The sequence below is a fragment of the Camponotus floridanus genome, unplaced genomic scaffold, assembly GCF_003227725.1.
Source record: "Camponotus floridanus strain SB8 unplaced genomic scaffold, Cflo_v7.5 scaffold68, whole genome shotgun sequence".
In the NCBI taxonomy this organism is placed as follows: domain Eukaryota; kingdom Metazoa; phylum Arthropoda; class Insecta; order Hymenoptera; family Formicidae; genus Camponotus; species Camponotus floridanus.
Window position 1 is genome coordinate 191058 of NW_020229836.1, and position 20475 is coordinate 211532.

Sequence of the window (20475 nt, forward strand, 5' to 3'; positions counted from 1 at the left end):
CGAGAGAAGCAGGCAACATGCGCGGCGTCGTGCACGATTTCGACCGTCCGCGCGCAGACGAAAAACGACTAATTTATATCTCGACTTCCGGACGCGATAGCGATTTCGTTCTTTTTGCATAAAATTCTACACCATTTCGCGGCATTATCGTTTAAATCTCGTCCCGATCGCCCGAGGAGCGGCTGACTTACAGTGAATATCCGAAATCTGCTTCTTGGACTCACACTTAAATGTAATATTTATATATATCGAATAAAAAAGCGAGTCGGAACGCAATCAGTCGAATAGTGAATTAAATATTTATATATACCAAACGAAAAGATGAATCGGAATGCATTCGTTCGATTAATTCGTTAATATATATATATATATATATATATATATCGAAGAGCGACCCGCCCACTGCTTCGCCGCGCTCGTAGTATCGGATTACATTGGGACGACGACTCTCGTCGCCGCGCGCTTCTACTCACGCAGATTGGCCGATCTTTTTTATTTAATATTTCGTTAATTATTGCGACAATCCCAAAACAATACAGATCATTCCTTCTTAATTTGAGCTAATTTACTTCTTTATTTCGGCCGAAAATTGACGGACACCCTGTATAGTAGGATGTATAAATGCGAATATCTCCATTTCTCAAAATATTAATAATTTTTTTTCTATGACATCAAAATAAATTAGAAAAATATATGGTCTATATAAATTATATTTATTTCTATTCTAAAATTTTAGGTCAATTGATATATTCACAAAAGGAAATATTAATTTTTTTTAACAATATAACAAAATATATTTTACAATCTTTAGATTACATTGTTTGACCACTATTGCAATACCATGACACAAAAATTAAAGAGATTTAAATCGGTTACAAAATTAGGATTATTTAATTCCGCATCGTTGTTTATTTTTTATCCTCATAGTAGTACGGAATTTACTATTTTGTATAAGATAACGATTATACATCACTTATTGTATTCATAGTTTACAATTTTATATTTCGATGTTATGTTTCGTTGAGAGAAAGATCTCAATCGTATATACATTTTTAATTAAAAATATCTTATTCACAGAATCGTATAATATAAATGTTTTTTTAAATATTTCATATTTACTGATTGTGGATTCCGCTTTTCAAACTTTCTTACCTTCGACCATCAAGTCAATGCTCTGTTCATATTTGAAACTCTCGCAGGAATCCTCCCGGTGTAGTTATGATGATGAAGTCAAAGACGGTGCTTCTTCCTCTGGGATACCCACATAAACCGTATCGCCTATACGAACAATTCCATTTGGTCCTCGCAAACCAAGGAGAATTCCCATAACTGGACTGTCGCCAACTGTGGGTCGAATTTTCGGATTGGTTATTTGTCTGTAACTGCCGAAAAAAAATCCTTATTAATGACACAAGATGTAATCTAAATTTTTTTTGACGTCTCTTGTAAAATATATTTCTATTGCAAGTCGTATAATTTATCGTATGTTTCTGCCATAGATTTATATCTCGATATATGTATATAAATGAGAAAAAAAATCTTGTATATATTGTATATATTTTATTAATTTTAATATACCTTTTTAAAGTTTTCAATGGTTCAACTTTGGCACTTTTTATGCCAGTTTCTGGTTTCACCGTAGTAATAGTGCATCTTATACAAGGTCTAACATTTCTGAAAATCACGTCTCCGATTTTTACCCAGTCCCATTTATCTTCCTCATAAGCAGTGGCACTTTTGACCACAAAATTCATCCGGAAATTCTGCGGCATGACAGGTTCATCCAGTCGGCTATTAAGGTCTGCTACCGAAGCTTCATTGATCAGAGAAAAACTTGAATCATCTGCATAGGCTCCCTATTGACGGAATAACCTCTTGCAGTTTTCCTGTGTCATGCATTGTTTGAAACAGAATAACTAAATTTCGATATTTAATTTATTGTGAAAATTATTATAATATATGTACAATTACATGATTATATTATACGTTATTCTATGTTATATGGCAAACTATTTTTTTTATAATATGAACGACATAAAAATATTTTTTCATTGTCGATCCAATTGATAATTCTATGATAATAAAATATTTTTATCCTCGCACGATAATTCTATGATAATAAAATATTTTTATCCTCGCAGTGGTAATATTATTAATAGATACACGATACAGGATAATCAAGTAAATTCATTACAAAAAGTTAAAAAGTGAGTCTATTAGAATCACTTATAAAAAATTAAATAAAATAGAAATGCATAATATATATAAAATCTAGTACAGTTGATGAGCACAGCAAGTCATAAAAATCGATAATGGCACGAAGATTATTCTAATCTCCAAAAAATATGTAAAAAAAATAATTAATAGAAATAATATTCATTTGACTAAAAATGAAATTATGACTCTATTAATTGATAATAAAACATCTATTAATTGATAATAAAAAAATTAATCAAATATAAATTGTAATTAAATCTCGTGTATCTTATTGTTGCGATAAAAAGTACTTACGGTATCCATTGTTGTTAGTAATGGAAAGAAATTTACATTTCTTTTATGCATTTCTTTCGCTGGTCGATCTAATGGATAGTAAACCAACCTAAGTCCAGCATCCTCCTGAAGAAGGAAACGTGATAGCCATCGAGCAACTTCTTCACCACAATCACGCGCCGGTACCGCTTGACCCCAAACAGTGGCTCGGAAACTTTTGCCACAAAGCTGAGCAAGATCTATCGATATCGACATCATATCCGGAGCACGAAGCGTCAATATGGAATCAGAAAATTCGGGTGATATCTACAACAAATAAAGACTATAATTCAAATAATTATAACAATGTTTGGGACTATTAATTTGGATTATTAAAAATGAAAAATAGGATATATAATCCGTAATCTCATGACATGAAACGAAAAAAATGATCAAGCTGTGTTCATCGCTCTTTTACTAATCTATTTTTCTTTCTTAAAGTTAAATTATGAATGCAATGTAATAATATAATAATATAATAATATAATAATATAGCAAAGCAAAGTAATAACTTTAATCATGCAATTTATGTTATAAATTGTATTGATAATTTGTTTTATATATATATATATATATATATATATATATATATATATATATTACGCACGACATCTTAACAGAGAATAATTAAAATGATTATAAAATATTATTACATTTTTATTATATAAAAGAATAAACTAAATCTTTTTTTACATTGAGCTTCTCTTACATTGATCATTTTGGGCAATTGTCTGGCGCTAAGAAATTGTCCTTTGAGATCGATGACCATCAACATTCGATCCTTCAACCAATTCAATCTCAGGCCCAATGTAGTACATTCCATTTCCTTCATGCGAATTATGCCTAGCGATTTAATAGGGAATACCATTATATCGTTAAGTTCTCCGACCTTTCGCCATTTTGACGGCGGCTGAAGCTTCTGTTTTTTAGTCCACCATCCCCAGATTACAAAAACAGCCATACCAGCGCTCACGACAGCAGTCGTGACAAACGCAAGTCGTATTCCATCTGAAAAAAGCATGAAAAATGCAAGTTAATATAATCAAATTAAATTAAAAAAAGGTAAATAAAAAACCAACGCAATAGGTGAAAAGCACATTTTATAGTTCAATAATTATCTATAAAAACATATATTTCGGATCATCCTCAGTGTATAATAAAGTGAAAAAATTCAAAATAATAATCAGAAAAAGATTAGAAATATATTATTCGAACTACAACAAAGTTAAACGAAATCGAGTATAAATAAAATAAATTAAATTAAACTATATTAAAAAGTCAAACGAACGGATATAAAAAAAAAAATAAATAAATTAGATCAATAATAGCCATATAAAATTGTCTCTCATGTCATTCAAAAGTGCAAGAATAAGAACTATAGATTTACATCCGGCATCTTTTAATGATCTGAAGAAAGAGGATAGGAACATTCGTTCTTATATATGATTATAGTACATAGATGCGACTTTAAAAACACGAGGAAAATTATCGCGCGACAATCAAGTTACATAGAAGAGAGAAACAATATTTTTTTATTATTATTGCGAGACAAAAAATATTTCATTTAAAATGGATTGAGCTAATTAACTTTATCAACTATATTTTTTTCTATTTGGACATATTGATCAAAATTTAAGAAAATGCTTTGATTTTTTTGAATGTGAAGATTTTATTAGTGCTCTTAAATTACAAAAATTCTTAACTCTCTGTCATTTATTTAAATTTATGTAACATCATCATTATCAACACAAACAGTGATATTACGATATCATGATATGAATTCCTTATCTCATATTCCGTTGTATCACTTTTCTCTTTCATTATATTATTGGTCTTACTTAACCATTATTAAACTTTTATTTTGACAATATTTATATGCTTAATAATCGCAAACTTGATTCATATTCGCATATCGAATTTTAGAAAATTTGAAACACATATCAAAATATTCCTGTGTGAAATAGTTATTCTTTTTGGCATTATATGTATATTTTCATCGCACTTCCACTTGTATCCGGCTTAATTTTCACTTTCATTTTTTTCAATCATTGTCTTATCATCTCTTTCCATTTTTTATTAATTTCACGTATATAGCGTGTTCTCAATCTATCGATTCACCTTGCTTATTTCTCTTAAAAAAATCTTTTAATAAACAAATAAAAATATTATGTCAAAAATTTTTGTATCAAATAAATCATGATATATTAAACGATAAATATTTACGCATGATTAATGTCAAGATCTCGACACAGCTTTGTAGATCGCAGTCTCACAGAATTTGTCTTCGACAAATATTCCTCGCGATCTCGAAGAACAATCGGCCGGGAACAAACCTCGTCTTCTTACAGTTTTCGCGATACTGATGTGGGCTTCACAATCACCTCTTTTTTATGGATGGATAAAACATCGTTATTTATTCGCATTATCTTCTGTGCTATCTTCTTCCAACAATATAAGGAGACACAGTCGTCGCGACCACGTAGATACACGTGAGGCAGAATGCTGATCATTCTAATACGACTTCTCTCCAAATTTTGTAGAAATCAGTTACGTGATGAGCGTGGCTGATAGATCTACATGATTACGCTGTTAAGAGGTCCCCCGCGAAACTGTGAAAATTATTGAAATAAAAAAGATTATTCGCGTTCCCCCATCCCGATTATTTTCCTATGTAAAATATTTCTCCAGAACAAGATGTTGTAACAAATATAAAAAAAAATGTATTAAGAGAGAATTAAAATCTTAGAGTAAGAAATTTCAGGCTCCATTTAAAAAAAAAAAAAATTAAAAAGGGCACAATTTTTTAAATCACAATTTTAATTTCTGATTTCATTTGTTGTCTGTCTCTTTTGAAATTATAAAATGCTGTTATTTATACTTCGCAATTTTAGATATACATATATGTGTGTGTGTGTGTGTGTGTGTGTAAGGTAATGAGTTAATTTTATTTTTATTCTAAAATTATAAATTTTAAGTAACGTGCAGAATCTAATCTGCTTGCGATTTTACGCAGTAAATTTTAATATATTTAAAGAGAGAGAGAAAGAGTGAGTGAGAGAGAGAGATGGACTTTTGGAAGCAGCGCACTTGCTAGATCTCCGCGCGATGCAATTTGTCACCTACACATCGAGGAGAAGATAAACATTTTTTTTTTAGAATGTGATAGTTTATAATATATTGTTAATCGCGCTGTGGAAGAATCAAAAGACGATTCGCCCGTTATTTTTGTAGATTTTAGTATGAACAAAACCAACAATTAATAAGAAGGAAGTGTTGTTTCTTCCCTGCGTCCCAAATTGCCGCGCTATGATCCTTATATGTCAATTTTGATTTAATTTTTATTAATTAAAGGTGTTTTATACACAGAATTATGCGCATAACACAAGTGTCTCTTCAAATATTTCATGTTGTTTCTGGATTTCGCTTTTCATGTTTTCTTGCATTCGACAAAAAGTCATTCGTCAAGTCGATGCCTCGTTCGCATTCTAAACTCTCGCAGAAGTCCCAACGGTGTAGCTATGATGATGAAGTCAAAGACGGTGCTTCCTCTTCCGAAATACCCACATAAACCGGATCGCCTATACGAATAATTCCATTTGGTCCTTGTAGACCAAGATTAATTCCCATAACTGGACCATCGCGAACTACGGATCGAATTTGCGGATCGGTTATCTGTCTGTAACTGCCAGAAAAATATTCCTCGTTAATAATACGAGATATTATTTAAGTTTTTCTTAACGTCTTTTGTGAAATATAATTATATTGTATATCGTATAATTTGTTGTACATTTTTGCTATAGATTTATACCTCAATATATATAAATGAACAAAAAATATCTTTCATATTATATATTTTAATATACCTTCTTAAAGTCTTTAAAGGTTCAAATTTGGTACTTTTTATTCCAGTTTCTGGATTCACCGTAGTAAAAGTGCATCTTGTGCATGGTTTAAGATTTTTCAAAATCACATCTCCAATTTTTACCCATTCCCATTTATCTTCCTCATAAGCAGAGGGGCCTTTGACTACGAAATTCATGCGGAAATTCAGCGGCGTGACAGGTTCATCCAGTCGACTATTAAGATCTGCTACCGAAGCTTCGTTGATTAGAGAAAAACTTGTGTCATTTGTATAGGCTCCCTATTGACGAAATAATCTCTTGCAATTTCCCTTTTTCTATGTCGTTTTTTGTTTGAAACAAAATGACTGAATTTTTATATTTAATTCATTGTATAAATATATTACAATGTATATATAATTGTATATTATTCTACATTATATGTTATTCTACATTGTACGCCAAATTATATTTTCCCTATGATATAAATGCCATAAGAATATTTTTCATTATCTATCAAATTAATAGTTCTATTACAATAAAATATTTTCATCGTCGCATAATAATAACGTTAGCAACAGATACACGACGCAAGAAAATCAAGTAAATTAATTCATAGCGGAAAATTAAAAAATACTTCATCCGTTAGAAATACTTATAAAAAATTAAAGAAAATAGAAATAAACAATAAAAACTAGCATAGTCGATAAATAATTCATAAACACCAACAATTATTATAATAGAGAGAAGATTGTTCATATTGTTCTTTGAAGAGATCAGTAGATTGTTCTCCAAAAAATAAGAAATATAGAAAAATAATTATATTAGAAATAATATATATTTTACTAAAAAAAGGAATTATGGAGCTATTAACTGGTAATATTATATCTATTAATTGATAATAAAAAAATTAATTGACAAATATAAATTCTAATTATCAAATCTTGTGTATCTTATTGTTGCGAAAAAAGTACTTACGGAATGCATCATTGTTAATAACGGAAAGGCACTTTGGTAACTTTTGTTTATTTCTTTTGTTGCTCGATTTAATGGGTAGTAGACCAACCTAAGACCAGCATCTTTCTGAAGTAGGAAATGTGATAACCATCGAGCAACTTCTTCACCGCAATCGCACGCCGGTACCGCTTGACCCCAAACAGTAGCTCGGAAACTTTTGCCACAGAGCTGAGCGAGATCTATCGATATCGACATCATGTCCGGTGCGCGAAGCGTCAATATAGAATCGGAAAATTCAGGTGATATCTAGAATAGATGAAGACCACAATAGAATAATTAACAATATTTAAAACTCTATAAACTGGAGTATTAACTTAAAAATCGAGATAGTAGAATATATAACAATAAAAATGATATGAAAGGTAAAAAATGGTTGAGCTACTGTGTTCATCGCTCTTTTATAATCTATTTCCCGTTTTTTATAAAGTTAAATTATAGATAATGTAATAATACAGTAAAGCAGAGTAATAGCTCTAATCGTGCAATTTATATATCTTTATATCTATATATCTATATTTAAATATTTTATATTTATGTATTTATAAATTATATTGACAATTTGTTTTATATACATTGATATCATCATAGAATAATTAAAATTATTATAAATTATTATTATAATTTATTACAATATTATTATATAAAAGGATAAATTAAATCTTGCAGCTTCTCTTACGTTGACCATTTTAGGAAACTGTCTGGGCATGAGATGTCGTCTTTTAAGATCGGTGATCATCAACGTTCGATCCCTCAACCAATCCGATCTCAGACCTAATTTAGTACATTCTATTTCCTTCATGTGAACTATACCGATTGATTTAACAGGAAATACCATTATATCACTCAGTTCTCCGACTTTTTGCCATTTTGACGGTGACTGAAGCTTTTGTTTCTTAGTCCACCACCACCAGCTAACAAAAACAGCTGTGCTAGTGCCCACAGCAACAACCGTGGCAAATATAAGTTGTGTTTCGTCTAAAAAGATGCGCGAAAAAAGCATAAAAATTAGTGATATAATCAAATTAAATTAAAAAAGCAAATAAAAGCGTTATAGATGGAAAGAGTATTTTGTTAATTCAATAATTACATATAAAAACATAATATTTTGGATCATCAAATGTAATATAATAAGTTAAAGAATTTGAACTATGACAAAAGTTAATAGAATATAGATAAAAGGAATTAAATTAAATTAAAAAGTTAAATGGACAGACTCAAAAATAGAAATAAATAAAAAATAGGTAAAACTCTACCGGAGAAGATCCGCTAATCTAACATAAGTGTTAAATAGCTTGCTAATTAATACTCTGCATGCAAATTACATGAGTCTATTATTTCTTCAACCGCAACATATTTTAAATGATATCATGACATTATAAATAGAATGTGGTTTATGCAGGGCACAATAATTATTACGATATTATCTTCATTTGTTAAAAATTTAAGTTAAATGCTTGTGTGTTATAAAAAATGTATTTATTTAATTTTTTAACGAATAGAATAAATATAACTAACACTTATAATATAAATAACACTTTAAAATTTTAGTATATGTGTGACACCTTAAAATTTTATTCCTTTAGTGCGATTAATGATAAGAAAACACCAAGTAGTGATAGCGAACTTTAAAAACACGAAGAAAATGATCGGGTGATAATTAGATTACATAGAAAAAAGAAATGATATTTTTTTATTATTATTGCGGGACAAAAAATATTTCATTTAAAGTGCGTATAGGTTGAGTCAATTAACTTTATTAACTATATCACTATTTTCTTTTTTTTTTTTTTGGACTATTTTCTTTTTTTATTGACCAAAATTGAAGAAAGTTCTTTCTTTGATTCTTTTGAATCTGAGGATTTTATTAGTGCTCTCTTCAATTATATAAATTCTTAACTCTTCAATTATATAAATTCTTAACTCTCTGTTATTTATCTCAATTTAATATAACATCATCATTATCAGTACAAACAGCAATATCACAAGTCATTTAGTTCCTTATCGTATACTGTATTGCATCACTTTTCTGTCTCATTATATTATTGGTCTTACCTAACCATTTTTCAAACTTTTATTTTGACAATAATATTTATATGTTTAATAATTGCAAACTTAATTCATATTCACATATCGAATTTAAAAAAAAATTGAAACACATATCGAAATATTCCTTTATGAAATAATTATTTTTTCTGGCATTGTATATATATTTTCATCGCACTTCCACTTGCATCCAACTTAATTTTCATTCTCCGTTTTTTTATCATTATCTTATCTCGTCTTTTTCTACTTTTTATCAATTTCATGTACAGCGTGTTCTCAATCTATCGATTCACCTTGCTTATTCCTTTTAGAAAAATCTTTTAATTAACAAATAAAGATATTCAAAATTCTTTTTTGTCATAATCGTGATATATTAATACTAATAATGTAATAAAATATATTTACACATGATCAATATCAAGATCGACGAAGTAGCCTTGTAGATCACAATCTCACAGAAATTTGCTTTCGGCAAATATTCCTTGGGATCTCGAAGAATGATCGAGTGCGAGTGTCTTTCGCAGTTTTTGCGACTGATTAAGCATGACTAGTATCATGCAGTGCTATCTTTATTCAGTAATGTTGCGAGATATAGCTGTTGCCATCGCGTCGATACATGTGCCTCACGGCAGAAGACAAATAATATACTGTGCAAGAATGTTTGTTCAGAATTGGGACTGCTTTCTGTCGTGGTACATAGTTTCAGTCCTACGGCCGGTTTTTATCTGAATCTTTTTTGGAAATCAGTCGCTGAGCGATTTCGATGAGTGTGGCTGATAGATCTATTTGATTATGCAATTAAGAGGTCCATCGCGAAACTATCAAAATTATTGAAATAAGAAAGATTATTTCCCCGCGATTATTTTCCTATGTAAAATAATTCTTCAGAACAAAGTGTTTTGACAAATGTAAAAAAAATGCATTAAATTAAGAGAGAATTAGAATCTTAAGAGTAAGAGATTTCAGGCTTCATTCTAAAAAGATTTTAAAAAAGCAAAATTTTTTAACTCACAATTTTAATTTTTAATTTTATTGTTCTCTAACTCTTTTAAAACGTCAAATAGAATTAATGGTGCTATTCTATGCTTCGCAATTTCAGATTTATATATGTATGTATAAGATGATATATATATGAGATAATAAATTAAATTTGTTTTTCTATTCTAAACTGATAAATTTTAGGTTAATACAAAAAGTAATTATTAATTTTCTAACAATATAGCAAAATATATATTTCACAATTTTTAGGCTACATTGTTTAGACCATTATCGATTATTATCGCAATTCCATAAAAATTAAAGAGATTTAAATCGCTTACAGATTTAGAATTATTTTATCCCGCATCGTTGTTTTTTTTTTGATCCTCACAATAATTTAATATTTTGTAAGATAATATTTTGTAAGATTATATATCACTTATTGTATTTGTAGTTTTACAATTTTATATTTTAATATTATATTGTTACTACTGAGAAAAAGATTTCAGTCATATACTATTAATTAAAAATATTTTATATACATATAATCGTGCACATAACACAAGTGTCTCTTTAAATATTTCATTGATGATTGTGGACTCCGCTTTTCATGCTTTCCTGCCTTCGACGGTCAGTCGATGCTTTGTTCGCATTCTAAACTTTCGCAGGAGTCCCAACGGTGTAGCTATGATGGTGAAGTCAAAGATGGTGTTGCTTCCTCTTCCGGGATATTCACGTAAACCGAATCGCCTATACGAACAATTCCATTTGATCCTCGTAAACCAAGATGAATTCCCATAACTGGACTGTCGCCAACTGCGGGTCGAATTTGCGGATCGGTTATCTGTCTATAACTGTCAGAAAAACATCTCTCGTTAATGACACGAGGTACCATCTAAATTTCTCGCGACGTCTCTTGTAAAATATAATTCTGTTGTAAGTCCTATAGTTTTGCTATAGATTTATATCTCGATGTATAAAATAAAATTTTGCATATATTATATATTTTTAATATACCTTTTTAAAGTCTTCACAGGTTCGACTTTGGTACTTTTTGTTCCAGTTTCTGGATTCACTGTAGTGAGAATGCATCTTGTGCACGGCCTAACATTTCTCAAAATCACGTCTCCGATTTTCACCCAGTCCCATTTATCTTCTTCATAAGCAATGGCACCCTTAACCACAAAATTCATACGGAATTGCTGCGATGTGACAGGTTCATCCAGTCGGCTATTAAGTTCTGCTACCGAAGCTTCGTTGATCAAAGAAAAACTTGATTCATCTGGATAGGCTCCCTATTGACGGAATAACCTCTTGCAGTTTTCCTGTGTCGTGCATTGTTTGAAACGAAATGACTGAATTTCGATATTTAATTCTATGTAAAATTATTAAAATATATGTATAATTGTATAATTACATTATGCGTTAGTCTACATTATACAGCAAATTATTTTTTCTATGATATGGACGACATAAGAATATTCTTTTATTATCGATCAAATTGATAGTTCTGTTATAATAAAATATTTTTGTCCTCGTATAGTAATAACGTTAATAACAGATACACGACGCAGGAAAATCAAGTAAATTGATTCATAGCGGGAAGTTAAAAAGTGCTTCTTCCGTTGGAAACAGTTGTAAAAAATTAAATAAAATAGAAATAACCAAGAAGTACCAGTACAGTTGATAAGCACAGCAACTCATAAATAATGATTATAATGATTGCAAGATTGTTCAGATTCCAAGGAATAAGAAATAGAAAAAATAATTATTAGAAATAATTTACTAAAAAAACCTTATGTATTTATTAACTGATAATAAAAAAATTAATCGGCAAATATAAATTATATTTATTAAATCTCATATATCTTATATATTATTGCGGAAAAAGTACTTACGGTATCGGTCGTTGTTAGTAACGGAAAGTAATTTTCATTTTTTTTTCTTATTTCTCTCGCCGGTCGATCTAATGGATAGTAGACCAACCTAAGACCGGTATCTTCTTGAAGAAGGAAGCGTGACAGCCATCGAGCAACTTCTTCACCGCAATCGCGCGCCGGTACCGCTTGACCCCAAACAGCGACTTGGAAAGGTTTGCCGCGAAGCTGAGCGAGATCTATCGATATCGACATCATACCTGAAGCGCGAAGCGTCAATACGGAACCGGAATATTCAGGTATTATCTGACAACAGACGAAGACTATAAATAGAATAATTAGCAACACTTGTGACTACTAGCTTGGGATTACTAGTTATTGAAAATCAAAATAGTAGAATATATAATATAATAATTCGTAAACACACATAAACAGGAAAAAATGGTTGAGTTATTGTGTTCATTGTTCTTTCATTAATCTATTTTTCGTTTCTTATAAAGTTAAAATATTGTACGATATCATAACAAAGAATAATTATTATTATTAAAATATTATTACATTTAATATTACAATTATTACAATTAATAAAATATTATTACATTTTTATTATATAAAAGAATAAGTTAAATCTTGTAGTTTTTCTTACATTGACCATTTTGGGTAACTGTCTGGCGGTGAGAAATCGTCCTTCGAGATCGATGACCATCAACGTTCGATCTTTCAACCAACCCGATCTCAGACCCAATTTAGTACATTCCATTTCCTTCATGCGAATTATGCCAAGTGATTTAATAGGAAATACCATTATATCGCTCAATTCTCCGACTTTTCGCCATTTTGACGGTAACTGAGGCTTCTGTTTTTTAATCCACCACCACCATATAACAAAAACAGCCGTGCCAGCGCCCACGGCAGCAGCCGTGACAAACGCAAGTCGTGTTCTGTCTGAAAAAATGAATGAAAAAATTAGATTACATTACTAACAAGTTAGTAATGTAATCAAATAAAATTAAAAAATAGGCAAATAAAAGCCAACACAATATGTGGAAAGTATATTTTATTATATGTATAATTCGATAAAATAAATTACACATATAAAAACGTATATTTCGAATCATTTTCAGTGCAATATAATAAAGATCAAGAGCAAAAAAGATAAAAAATAGAATGATTCGTGAAATAGAGTGAACTATGATAAAGTCAAATGAAATCGAGTATGGATAAAATAAATTAAGTTAAATTAAAAAGTCAAACGCGAATACAAACATAGAAATAAATTAATTAGATCTCATCAACAATAACTATGTAAAATTGTCTCTCACGTCATTCAAAAAATGTAACAATAAGAATAATAAATTTACATCTGGCATCTTCAAGTGATCCGAGAGAGCGAAACGTTCGTTTTTATATGTGATTATAGCAAAATATACGCTCCATCTATCACGGCTCTTATTTGTCCTTTCTTTAATTTAATTATAAGAATTTTACTTATTTAATTTATTTTATTTATTAATATAATTTTTTCATTATTTGCAATTTTATTCGTTGATAGGTTCTCTAAATTTTTAAGAGCAATCTTTCTTTATAGAAAATGTCAAGACAATCTTATAAGAGATTGCAAAAGTAAATTTAATGATTTCAATAAATTTCCTCCTCTCTCTCTGCTTTTGATATATATTATCAATTCGAAATTTGCTGAGTTGAAATTTGCTAATTTTATCGAGAAGTAGACCGTGACAAATTTGAGTTGTTTATAAAATTATCGAATTTATCTTTCAGGTCACATGTTCGATAAACGTGATCGAGCGTTTAAATCGCACAGCAACTCACTTCTCGTACAAAAAATTAGGTCTACGAGATGCATAACCGGTTTTATGAGTCCCGGAAACGTTTCATAAAATGGTCGTTAAACGAGGCCATTTAATCATCTACCGCAATGTAATGTACATATAACAGATACAATAGCTGTACTACTGAGAGAAAAGCCGGCAAACAAAGCAATTTCAATTATCAAAATATTTCAAATAGATACTTTCAATATAAATGCACTCGTGTGCGACAGAGAAAATTAATGCAAGCACTGAGTTTGAGGAAATTTAATTTACTGTTATTTTTTAAACCGCGGAGAGACAGGTGTGTAATGTGCATTCATTGTTTTTGTACTTTTCCCTTGTCGGTGCATAATGATATGCGTACGCGCGAAACCGGTTAACTCATACACGATGCAATTGAATGCAACGAGGTGCAACGAACCTCGCACGACTCGTACGGAATTCTTTCCGCGAATTTTTCAATATCCATATTTTATAATAAAGATTTTTTCGTTTTGAAATGGAATGCATTTTCAGATATAAACGACGGATAAGCTTCTACTCGAGAAAACCCGTTAATCTGATGTAAGTGTTAAATAGTTTGCTGATTAATACTCTGCATGCAAATCACATGGGTCTACTGTTTCTTCGATAAGCACCATATTTCAGATGATATCACCAGCATTATAAATGCAATGTGGTTTATGCAAGGCAAAATATTTGCGATGTAAATTTCATTTGTTACAAATTTGGAATACAAGTTAAATTTCCATGTGATATAATCTTCAAGGAGATTAATTTATTAAATTTTTTAACGAATACAGCAAAAAATGTGTATGACATCTTAAAATTTTATCATTCCTTCATTACATTAATAACAGAGATTTTTAATAAGTCATATTTCTTTTTAAAGCAAAGAATACTTGATCGAAGAACAACACGATGACATTTTTGCAGTTTTGCGATTAATAATAAAGGAACATCGATTAATGATAGTCGACTTTAAAAATATAAGGAAAATTATTGCGCGACAATTAGGTTACATAGAAGAAAGAAACGATATTTTTTTATTATTTTTATTAATTATCGCATATTTTGAGCTATCTATCAATCTTTTAATAAATAAAAGCAAGTACCCCAAGATAAAAGGATAACAGAAAAGCAATGAACAAATAATCATAAATCGACAGATAAATCATAAAGATAGATTTTAATCAGGTGCAATCATAGCGATTTTCTTATGTAATGACTGTTTTGATCAAAAGAAAATCCGACCAATAAGAACGAAGAAGATTTGCTTTGCTCGAGTTATTCATTAGCATTATTGCAAAGTGACATATATATCTTCAAGACTTCGTATCGCAAAATACTTTATCGTGCGTAAGATAAATCTTTACATATAAATTATTTTCTAGCTATCTCTCTGTAAATAGGATAACACACTATTACAATCAGCAACTATTACATTCGATTTTTCGAACGTATATGTTCTAAAAGGGGAGATCCCGTCGTATAAATTCCTAGGGAACTACGCACCCTTCGCAAAATCAATACTGCAAGAAAGAGGCATATTCCCATAAAATACAATGGGAAAGTAGCTGCCCTCCCATGCTTCAAGCATGACTTTGTCAAGATCACTTTGTCAATTTAAAAAGATTAAGTATAAATATTTATATAAGTGATAAAAGTAAATTAAAAGCATATTATGATAATTAATTGAAAATTATTTTTATTAATAATAAGTAATTAGCAGAGATTATTAACAGATCATAAATTATACTTTTTTTCTTTGATAATTGTGCTAATAAAAAATTGCATATTTTTGTCAAAGCATTTGTTCCATTCAATAATATTTAATGCGAGAAAAAGTTACCGCTCGTGAGAGGAATAAAATTGAGAGAAAACATACGCATTGTTCGTAGGAAATGTGCCGTGCGAAATGCATGGGTTCCATGCAGTTATTCTACGAGTTACAATGGTTTTTCACTCTTACACCTTTCTGTTCTGGAATGTTACCTTTATATAATAACATACTAATTTACTTTAGTTTATAGTCGGAACACGCAAATAAACACATCTGTTTATTACATTACGTTACACATTATATTAATTAAAGATAGCAGGATAAAGACAGATATATTACCGAGATAAAAGATATTTCATTCATTTAAAACGCATATAGTTGAAATAATTAACTTTATCAATTAACTAATGAATTAATTAACTTTATCAACATTATCTTTTTCTCTTTTTGAATATTAATTCTTTCTTCTTATTGACCAAAATTTAGAAGTTTTTTTATTCTTCTGAATGTGTGAAGATTTTATTAGCATTTTTAAATTACACAAATTCTTCACTTTGTCTAAATTATATAAATTACATAAATTTATAATTGTTATATAAACAATTATATTATCAATTATATTATCTTTTTCTCTTTTTGAATATTATTTCTTTATTATTATTAGCGTTTTTAAATTACACAAATTCTTCACTTTGCCTAAATTTATATAACATCATTATTATCAATTCAAAATATCACGAGTCATTGAATTTCTTATTGTATATTCTATTGCATCACTTTTCTCTCGCATTATACATATTATTGATTTTACTTAATCATTTTTCAAACTTTTAATTTCACAATAATATTTATGTTTAATAATCACATATTTGATTAGGTATTTGCATATCAAATTTTAAAAAATTTGCAACACAGATCGAAATATTTCTGTGTAAAATAATTATTTTTTTCTTGCATGTATATTTTTATCGCACTTCCACTTGCATTCGGCTTAATTTTCATTCTCGTCTTTCTCAGTCTTATCATATATTCCTTGCAGTCTTATCATCTTTTTCGCTTTTTATTAATTTCATATATATAAGCGTGTTCTCAATATTGATTCGCATTGCTTATCTCTCTCGGAAAAAGGAAACTTTCGATGAACAATTAAAGATATTAAATCAACATTCTTTTACGTCGAATAAATCGTGACATATTGAACAATACTAATAGAGTATATTTACCCATGATCAATGTCAAGGTCGCAACGAAGCAGCCTTGCGGATCGCAGTCCCACAGAAACCTGCCTTCGGCAAATATTCCTCGGGAGATCTCGAAGAACGATCGATCGCGAACAATCCTCTTCTCCTCGCAGCTTTCACAATACTAGCTTGGGCTTCACGTGCAAACTACGAGCATCTCCTTCCTCACGACGGATAAGACACCGTTATTTATTCGTGATAGGCCGTGCTATCTTCTTTCAACATTGTAACGAGACACAGCCGTCGACGCAGAGGTAGAAAGCAATCGACGTGCTGTGCAAGAGTGTCCGTTCAGAATTAGGACGCTGCTTTCTACGGGCGTGGGTGGCACATGCGCCGGTCACATCTGACGCGGTCAGTCTTTCTCCGAATTTTTTTTTCAGGAATCAATCGCACGATTAAATGTCAAGCTAGTAGTTGTACGATTTTTGCGAAACTGTCAAAATTATTATAACAAAGATTATTCCCCCGCAATTATTTTCCTGTGTAAAATATTTTTCTAGAATAAGACGTTTTGACAAATGTAAAAAATATATATTGATTTAAGAGAGAGCTATAATTTTAGAAGATAAGATTAAGATTAAAGAGATTTCAAGCTTTATTCTTAAAAAGACTTAAAGAAATTCAAAATTTTCTAATCCACAATTTTAATTTTTAATTTTATTATTATTTGACTTTTTTAAAACTTAAATTAATACTGTCATTCCTTGCTTCAAATTTCAGATTTCGCGCGTTGCAAAATGCGCAAGATCAAATAAAACGAACGCCCAGTTCTCCAATTATTTTCCTGTGTAAAATAATTTTCCAGAACAAGACGTTTTGACAAATGTAAAAAATATATATTGATTTAAGAGAGAGCTATAATTTTAGAAGATAAGATTAAGATTAAAGAGATTTCAAGCTTTATTCTTGAAAAGACTTAAGAAATTCGAAATTTTCTAATCCACAATTTTAATTTTATTTGTTAAAGCTAAAATTAATATTATCATTCCATGCTTCGCAATTTCAGATTTCGCGCGTTGCAAAGTGCGCAAGATCAAATAAAACGAACGCCCAGTCCTCCCCCTTCCCACCTCGATGCTACCGACTAACCAACTGTCACTCAACTCACGCGCATTGACGCATATTTTCATCGATGATCATCGGAAAATTGCGACTATTAACTCTGTGTCACGGAAAGTGCTTCGATGTTTTTGCGAAGATTTTCCAGGAAAAGCGACAGGTCGATCGTTTGATCGTTATTGGATAGATGTAAATCCTCCATAGTCTTGCGTAGGACGCGCATAAATAAAGAAGCGTATCTAACCGTTCCTTCAATTACTTATAAACATTTCGCTTTGTCGAGGTAAGTGGAGCAGTGGATCATCGATGATCTATCTTTTCGTCAAATATATCTTAACTATATTTTTCATTGTTCTATCGATGTTTCATTATTCAAATGATAAATAGAGTTTTTAGAATTTAATTTCTCTTTTGAAAAGGTTAAGATTGAAAATTTATGTATTATGACATATATATATGAACTTACTGTATGTTTGTGAACGTCACAACTATTCTGTATGCTTCTTGAGGTTTTTAATGAGTTTTTTACATGCTCATAATGCAAATTAATCATTCGTCAACATACAGAGTGTATGTTGTAACCTGTTGTTTTTGTGATATGATAAGTGAGAATTCCACTGGGAGCGTAATATTATCACTCACTGCATTGGTCTATAGTGATTGAAGAAAATTTAATGTTAATAATAAATATATAAAATAGTTTTAGTTTTAATAAAAAATATATAAAAATGCAATTTTTCTTGTTGCAGCTATCAATATGCCAATTTTATACAGTGTGGTAGCTCGTGGGACAATCATATTGGCGAAACATGCCGCTTGCGTTGGAAATTTTGAGGAAGTTACAGCTAAAATCTTGGCTAAGATACCGCCAGAAAATGACAAACTAACATACTCCCAAGGGCCTTATCTTTTTCACTATATTTGTGAAAATTACATCATTTACATGTGTATTACAGACGATGTAAGTATCAGAATATTGAGGCAAAATTTTTGACATAAAGCATAATGAGATTTTATTTCAGGATTTTCAAAGATCTAGAGCATTTTTATATCTTAACGAAATTAAGAGAAGATTCTTGGCTGTTTATGCACCAGGTGCTCAAACTGCCGTAGCATATGCCATGAATACCGAATTTGGCCATGTTTTAGCCAATGAAATGGTAATACTAGATTATAAAGAAAAACTGATTATACTTTGAAAAAATTATTTTTACATTTGTCTCATAACATATTTTTGTTTTTTTTTAGAAACATTACAGTGAGTCCAAAGATCTTGACAGATTATCCAAGGTTCACGGTGAACTAGATGAACTTAAAGATATTATGGTGAAAAATATTGACAATATAGCAATGCGTGGTGAACGATTAGAGCTGCTTGTAAACAAAACGGAAAATTTATCTGCCAATGTATATAAAACTATGTTTAAATAATGAAATCAATTTTGTCATTGAATATTATAATAAATTAATTTTTCTATTTCAGTCTGTTACATTCAGAAAGACGAGCAGAAATTTAGCGCGTTCCTTATTTTGGAAAAATGTCAAGATCTACTTTATTGTTGGCTCAATTTTGATCGTAAGTTTAATATTGCAATCGATTTTGATTCTTTTCAAATTCTGCCAATCTAACGTCATTTTCTCTCCTGCAGGTTGTAATATATGTGATTGTGTCTATAACATGCGGAGGTTTAGCTTGGCAAAAATGTGTGGGAAATTAATGTATATTCATGGTAAAGTGTTCCAATCCCGAATGAATAAATGTGGATTAAAGGAAAATGTGCGGAAACTTAGAATGAGACTGACGACGATAATTAATTCACAAAATTATAACTTATAAACAAGCAAATTTATTGTTATATCTAAGTTTTTCATAATATGATAAGAACATATACCAATATGTATGAATATATATAAGTGCGCAATATTTATATCTATAATGCTTATATAATCGTTATTTTACAAGTAATATAACACAATTACTGTTGATAAGCAAACACAGAATATTGCGGCAATATTACAACATTGCAGCAATGTTGCGGCAATGTAGTTGCAATATTTTGGTTTGCTGGGAAGGTATATACACTAAAATAGATTTTGATTTTTTACTGCAGGATATGCACATTATATCTTCTACAAAAATAAAAACAGTATAGTCAAATGTTAATATCTTCGTTTATAATTTCTCACATGTTCTGTTTTATAAAAAACGAGCGTGAAAATTTTGAAATTTTACGAAGATTATTTTCTTGCTACTGATCCTCATGATACAATTTT

At 30.0% G+C, this 20475-nt stretch overlaps 4 protein-coding genes across 4 annotated transcripts; 1 reads left to right on the top strand and 3 right to left on the bottom strand.

Moving 5' to 3' along the window:
• Positions 1-832: 832 nt before the first annotated feature.
• Positions 833-5287, bottom strand: LOC105258538 (mitochondrial amidoxime-reducing component 1). The gene is made up of 5 exons (XM_011269839.3): positions 4753-5287; positions 3239-3537; positions 2512-2796; positions 1579-1856; positions 833-1382 (listed from the first exon to the last, which is right to left on the bottom strand). Exons 1-5 carry the CDS (start codon positions 4754-4756, stop codon positions 1217-1219), a joined length of 1032 nt encoding a protein of 343 aa, XP_011268141.1. The 5' UTR covers positions 4757-5287; the 3' UTR covers positions 833-1216.
• Positions 5288-5466: 179 nt separating this feature from the next.
• LOC105258537 (mitochondrial amidoxime reducing component 2) lies at positions 5467-10068 on the bottom strand. Its single transcript, XM_011269838.3, has 5 exons — positions 9834-10068; positions 8062-8360; positions 7347-7631; positions 6393-6670; positions 5467-6211 (listed from the first exon to the last, which is right to left on the bottom strand). Exons 1-5 carry the CDS (start codon positions 9835-9837, stop codon positions 6046-6048), a joined length of 1032 nt encoding a protein of 343 aa, XP_011268140.1. The 5' UTR covers positions 9838-10068; the 3' UTR covers positions 5467-6045.
• Positions 10069-10915: 847 nt separating this feature from the next.
• LOC105258536 (mitochondrial amidoxime-reducing component 1) lies at positions 10916-17447 on the bottom strand. The gene is made up of 5 exons (XM_011269837.3): positions 17122-17447; positions 12930-13228; positions 12305-12589; positions 11424-11701; positions 10916-11260 (listed from the first exon to the last, which is right to left on the bottom strand). The coding sequence occupies exons 1-5, from the start codon at positions 17123-17125 to the stop codon at positions 11092-11094; spliced, it is 1035 nt and encodes a 344-aa protein (XP_011268139.2). The 5' UTR covers positions 17126-17447; the 3' UTR covers positions 10916-11091.
• A 765-nt stretch (positions 17448-18212) lies between these two features.
• LOC105258541 (vesicle-associated membrane protein 7) lies at positions 18213-20365 on the top strand. The gene is made up of 6 exons (XM_011269842.3): positions 18213-18484; positions 18951-19162; positions 19224-19361; positions 19450-19608; positions 19685-19777; positions 19851-20365. Exons 2-6 carry the CDS (start codon positions 18959-18961, stop codon positions 19917-19919), a joined length of 663 nt encoding a protein of 220 aa, XP_011268144.1. The 5' UTR covers positions 18213-18484; positions 18951-18958; the 3' UTR covers positions 19920-20365.
• Positions 20366-20475: the final 110 nt, after the last annotated feature.